The 6,057-nt window shown below is 38.5% G+C and overlaps 1 protein-coding gene across 1 annotated transcript in view; it reads right to left on the bottom strand.

The window, feature by feature from the left end:
• DYNC2H1 (dynein cytoplasmic 2 heavy chain 1) overlaps positions 1 to 6,057 on the bottom strand; it is a 298,686-nt gene that overhangs the window by 144,448 nt on the left and 148,181 nt on the right. The window contains exons 58-59 of the mRNA XM_030887685.2: positions 5,503 to 5,624; positions 4,194 to 4,280 (exon numbers count right to left, since the gene is read on the bottom strand). Of these exons, the coding sequence (XP_030743545.1) occupies positions 4,194 to 4,280; positions 5,503 to 5,624 (209 nt within the window). The remainder of the gene's footprint in view (positions 1 to 4,193; positions 4,281 to 5,502; positions 5,625 to 6,057) is intronic.

The raw sequence follows: 6,057 nt of genomic DNA, 5'->3' as shown, positions 1-6,057 counted from the left end.
GGCAGCAAGCCCAGGAGCACGGTGGAAAAGCAGAAGACGCTTCAGGTGCTGCCAGAGTGCGGAGGTTACCTCAAACCAGCACATACTCCGAAGGAGTAACCGTGATAAGGAAAGCTTCCTAGAAATGCACGCCAAGACGGAGGGAGATATGTCTTCAAGGAGATCCATGGCAATTACAGTTCCGTTGGTAGCAAAGTGGGGAGGAGGAACCTTCCATCAGGGGAAAATGCTTCAGAATACTTGCATCGGACCCAAGGGGAGAGTATGACTAGTGTTGTGTTCCTAACTGTCGGCTTTCGACCGAGTTTCTATCTAGAGCTTGAGGACGATGCAGGATGTAGTGCAGGATCCATGCACTACAGGCTACTGGGACTTTAGACCCTGTTCTTTCAAGGCACACATGCTCTGTGGGCCACAGCAGAAGGACATGATTCGGGAACCTCCGTGAATGAGGTTCTCAAACACACCTGTAACCCTTGGACTAAAGACTCCTTTGGTTTCTTAACTGTTATTTCCATGAATATTGATTGTAGATCCAAGTAAAATGAAATCCTTCACAGCACCAATATTTCTCCAACGATCATGAAGTTGTCCACTGGTCCAGTTATGAGGATTTCCGTTTTCTTTATGTTAATTCCCTAATGAGTTTCTTTATGTTCATTCCCTACTGAAGGCTGTTGCCTTTGATCTTCATCAGTAAGTTCTTCAAGTCTTTCATCAAACAAAATTGTGTGAGCTCCCTACCACAGGTTGTTAAGGTGCATTCCTCCAACCCTGATGCTCCAGGCCTATCTGTTCCTCTTCACATAGTCCACTATCTTGGATTATTCACTCAGTTTATAGTTAGAGTAAGTATGGGGAAAGGATACAGCCATGACCACACCTTTCCTAATTTTAAACTATGTATCATCCATTTGTTCAAGCCAAACTCTCCCTCTGCTCCATGCATAGGCTCTGCATGAGCACTATGAGGTTTTCTGGAATTCTTTCTTTACAAGGTAATCCACAATTTGTTATAATCCATCCATAAGAATGAAATACAGTTAAATGTATTTCTGCTATTTCTGCTGTTAGCCAAGATACATTTGATATCAGCAATGATATTGTTGTTCCATGGCCTCTACTAAACCTGGCTTGAATTATAACAAGCCTTTTGATGCCCTGCTGAAACATTTTTTAATTCTCTTCAGTCAAACTCTAAATCCCAATATTACATTGCTATCAAGTTGATGCCAAAACAAGTTTGAAAGCAAATTGATTTCAAACTCGAACTACTGCCACCAACTATGACGTATAGTTAACCTTTAGGACGCGGCGTCCGAAGCCTGTACCTCTTTACAGGAGTAGACAGCCTCACTTGTCTCTGCTGGAGCAGCTGGTGGTTTGAAACACTGATTTTGTGGTTAGAAGCCCAGTTCGTAACCTACGACACAACCACAGTTCTACAGGCTATACATCTTAATGGAGCAGATAGCCTACAGAGTGGCTCACTGGTTTGAACGGTCAACATTGCTGTGAACAGTCCACCATTTGCCGGGCAGCGCCACCAGAACTCCTTTCACAAGGAAGTATGGACACATGTATGGAGTCATATCAATAAAGTTCTATGTACTGTGTGTGCATAGTTTATTTTATTGCCTCTCTAATTTCCCAAAATGTAAGATTCTACAACTGTGCTAATACAGTAGTTACAAGGCACATGTAGTCATTTAAATTTAAATTAAATAGAATTACACGTCCCCTGTCATGCAGGCCACATTTCAAGTATTCAGTATCCAGATATGGTTACTGGTTACCACATTGGATGATATATATCATAAAATATCTCCATCATTGTGCAGTTTTATTTGAAAACACTAGAAAGTTTGTGACCTGGAAAAATAAACCACATGGTCACTCACTTCAACACTGCCTACTGAGCTTTATACATAGTTTAGCAATAATTACGTGCTGAATGTAATCAACTATGACATATTTCTGAATAACGTGTTTCATAAACGGCAAACATCCTTATGTCAAAGTAATTTAAAAATTGATACACCATGCTCATTTTTAATTTCCCTTAATTCTTCATTAGTTTATAAGAAAATAAGACTGTTAACACCTTGAAGTAAATTAATTCCTAAGTAAGGATCATAATAAGAAACAGCATGTTGACCAGCATTAACTAATTACTGGCAACAGTTCTATAACAGGACATCTCATTGTATGACTTAAAATTGAATGCTCATACTAAAGAGGTTTTGCCCCCAAATATTAGTGGTATGATATAATAATTAAACCAGAAATTTTAAAAGCTTAGATAAATTTAGTATCTAAAGTTCATTTAGTAATTTCTAATATTTATAAAAACAAAATGTCTCTTATCTCTTGCTTCCTTCTCTAAAAAAACCTCTATAAAAACCTATAATTTCTAAAGGCTTGAAGGTAAACAAGTAGCCATCTAGCTAGGAAGCAACAAAGCCCACATGGAAGAAGCACACCAGCCTGTATGAACACGAGGTGTCGAAGGGATCAGGCATCAGGCATCGAAGAACAAAAAATCATATCAGTGGGTGCCCACCTTCCCGATAAGATCGATGAAGACAAAGTGGGTGCATAAGCAAATGTGGTGAAGAAAGCTAATGGTGCACAGCTATCAAAAGATAGCATCTGGGGTCTTAAAAGCTTGAAGGTAAACAAGCAGCCATATAGCTCAGAAGCAACAAAGCCCACATGGAAGAAGCACACCAGCCTGTGTGATCACGAGGTACGAAAGGGATCAGGTATCAGGCATCAAAGAACAAAAAATCTTATCATTGTGAAGGAGAGGGAGTGCAGATTGGGGACCCAAAGCCCATCTGTCAGCACCTGGACATCCCCTTACAGAAGGGTTGCGGGGAGGAGACAAGCCACTCAGGGTTCAGTGTAGCAATGATGAAACATACAACTTTCCTCTAGTTCCTAAATGTTTCCTCCCCTCAACTATCATGATTCCAATTCTACATTACAAATCCGGCTAGACAGAGGATGTACACTGGTACAGAAAGGAACTGAAAACACAGGGAATCCAGGACAGATGAACCCTTCAGGACCAGTGGTGAGAGTGACGATACCAGGTGGGTGAGGGGAAGGTGGGATAGGAAGGGGGAGCCATTTATAAGGATGTACATATAACCTCCACCCTGGGGAATGGACAACAGAAAAGTAGGTGAAGGGAGACATCAGACAGTGTAAGATATGACAAAATAATAATTTATAAATTATCAAGGGTACATGAGGGTGAAGGGAGCTGGGAGGTAGGGTAAAAGCTGAGAAGCTGACACTAGGGCTCAAGTAGAAAGCAAATGTTTTAAGAATGATGAGCGCAACGAATGTACAAATGTGCCTGACATACAATGGATGGATGGATGGACTGTGATAAGAGTTGTACGAGCCCCCAATAAAATTGTTTTTAAAAATCTATAACTTCACTAAGAGATAAAATAATTTCACAAAAGGTGCAAGGTTTTTGCACCTGCTGACATAACTTCACCAACACTTCAACAATTTCCTTTGATTATTTTTTTAATAATGATCCTTACTTTAGATTCATTTATTTTGAAATGGTGGGCAACTGCAGACCTTAATGTACAGTACATATCAAGCAAGTTTAATTTTTTCTTATAATGTTAGGACTTTTCTTTATTCATGGATGCACTGTCAGCATTATGAGTGACTTCGTCTGAGTCTCGTGGTATTACTCAAGGCTTATAGTAATCTGTATACAGCAATATTTTACACTAAAAACATTGGAAAACACTAGGAGAGATCTTTTGTACTGCAATAAGCAATTTATGGGCGCAACAAACTACTCACCTGGAAATAATTACCATCAAACTGTGTTTTGTGTTTGTTGTTTTAATGAACTCTGCATATAAATAGACCCATACAGGGCAGATGTATATTATTCACGGTTGATTATATGCTCAAGGTTCATGTACATTCATACGCACACAAGTACTTAACAGTACAATGTATAAGTAGCAACTTCAAGATTTTTGTTCTCTCCAACTTTTTTTAATGAGGATTTCTTTTTGTCTTATTCTCTACTTTTATCCATTTTAAAATAATAGATAACAAAAAGGAACAGAAATAGAGGTTACAACTTCCTTTTTTAAAATGAGAAATCAGTTAAGATATGTTTTCAAAATATATTTCAAAACATAACTTACTTTTCTTTGAGTTCTGATACTTTTTGACCAACTGAATTAAGAAGCTCCTCTAGTTTCCTTTTTCTATCTTCAGTTTTCTTCAGATTTCTAAAGTATAAATCAATTTTATAATCATTATTTTATTATATTTAGATATCAACAAAAAGGCAGCAATAGAACCTTAATATTCAATATGCATGTTTCCTAAGAAAGAATTCACAAGGAAAACTATAATTCAGTACTTATAATACCTTTGATTATAACTTGATATGAAAACCAATGCTAATATTAAAACTATATCCTTGAACATAAATATACTACTTCTAGGAGTCTAGATTTCAAAAATACACTCATAAACATAGATTATGAAATAAGCAAGATAAACACATTCATTTATTTTTGTTCTTCTAAACGCCGCTAAATTGGAAACAAAGGAATAAAAGATACACACATGCACAAGAATGAAAAGGAATGCCAATAAAATTTTGAAATCTGATAACAAGCATTAAATATTTCTTTAAACCCAAAAAGCAAAACCATGGCTACTGAGTTAAATCTCACAGCAACCATGTAGAACAAAGCAGAACCACCCCCATTCGGCTCCAAGGGTGTGCATCTTCATGCACGCATGTCACCACATCCTTCTGCAGCAACTACAAAAGGCCAAAAGCTAAATATCCTCTGGGAGAAAAGCCAAAAAGATGCTACTCCTCTTCTGTTCACTGCCACCGGGTCTATTCTGACTCATAGCCACCCAAAGCAGGGCAGAACTGTCCCTGTGTTGCTTCCATGACTCCACTCCTTAGAGGAGTAGAAAGCCCCATCTTTCTCCAGTAGTGTGGCTGGTGGTTTCATACTGCTGACCTGGGAGATAGCAGCCTAGCTATTGACCGCTAAGCCACCCCGGCGTCTTCCAAAAAGAATTAGGTACCCCAATGTTCAGGCCATGTGGATACCAGGGACATACCTTTAAAAGAAAGATCTAAATACAGAGAATTATTTAATAGTTAAGAATATCAACAGTTTGACCTCAGATAACCACTTATCACAGTCCAAAACATTGGAAGTTGGGCTTATAACACAAATCTATCCCTAACCACCTCTACCTATACTTCAGGAGAACATACACAGGAACAGAGAAAATGACTGATCCCCACTCTACCTGTCCCACCAAAAAAAACCCTACAGACACTGATATGAGGATTCGCCATCCCATCATCAGTCCATGCCCAATGCCTGCAGGGAAGCTCTGCAGTCAAGGGCTTGCCCGGGCCACACGCTTAGAGCTTCCAGTCAGATTTCCATTACACAATTGTGTGTCTTCACTTACAGTTCTAGTCCTGCCTGCTCAGTTTCCAAAGGCTGAATCCGTTCCAAGACATGGGAATACTGGACATTGGCTTTAACCCAGGCAGCCAAAGGAGCTGCTGCAACACTGGCACGCTTAGCATTCTGAAAAGCCCATGAGAAGTTATTCAGCATCCTAAATTAATTTCAAATAAACATCAAGTGAATCTCAACACATGTTAATTAAGCACTGGTTTAATATCTTATACCAAATATTAAAGTTTTAGGTTTACAGCTAAAATAAAAATACCGTGAACTGCTGTTTCCATTAAGAAAAATATACCTAAACTCTACTTGTTGATTTTAAATGAATACCTTTGGACCACATACAACTTTTAGTATAATGACATTTTATTAACATAAGTAATTACTCTATTAGTTATGTTTATGATAAATAGCTATGTCATCAACAACGTTTAGGCATCGAATATTTCTCATCTACAGATACAGACACACATTTAATAGATAAAAGCAATTTTAAAAATCAGTGCTACGCTGGAGACTCAGTGTTGGGACTGGCCCAGACTGACCCTGAGAC

The sequence above is a fragment of the Echinops telfairi genome, unplaced genomic scaffold (assembly GCF_000313985.2).
Source record: "Echinops telfairi isolate 266 unplaced genomic scaffold, ASM31398v2 ScPeMD7_7421;HRSCAF=8459, whole genome shotgun sequence".
In the NCBI taxonomy this organism is placed as follows: Eukaryota; Metazoa; Chordata; class Mammalia; order Afrosoricida; family Tenrecidae; genus Echinops; species Echinops telfairi.
The sequence above is the reverse complement of the archived record's forward strand: the minus strand, read 5'-3'. Positions and strand labels throughout refer to the sequence as shown.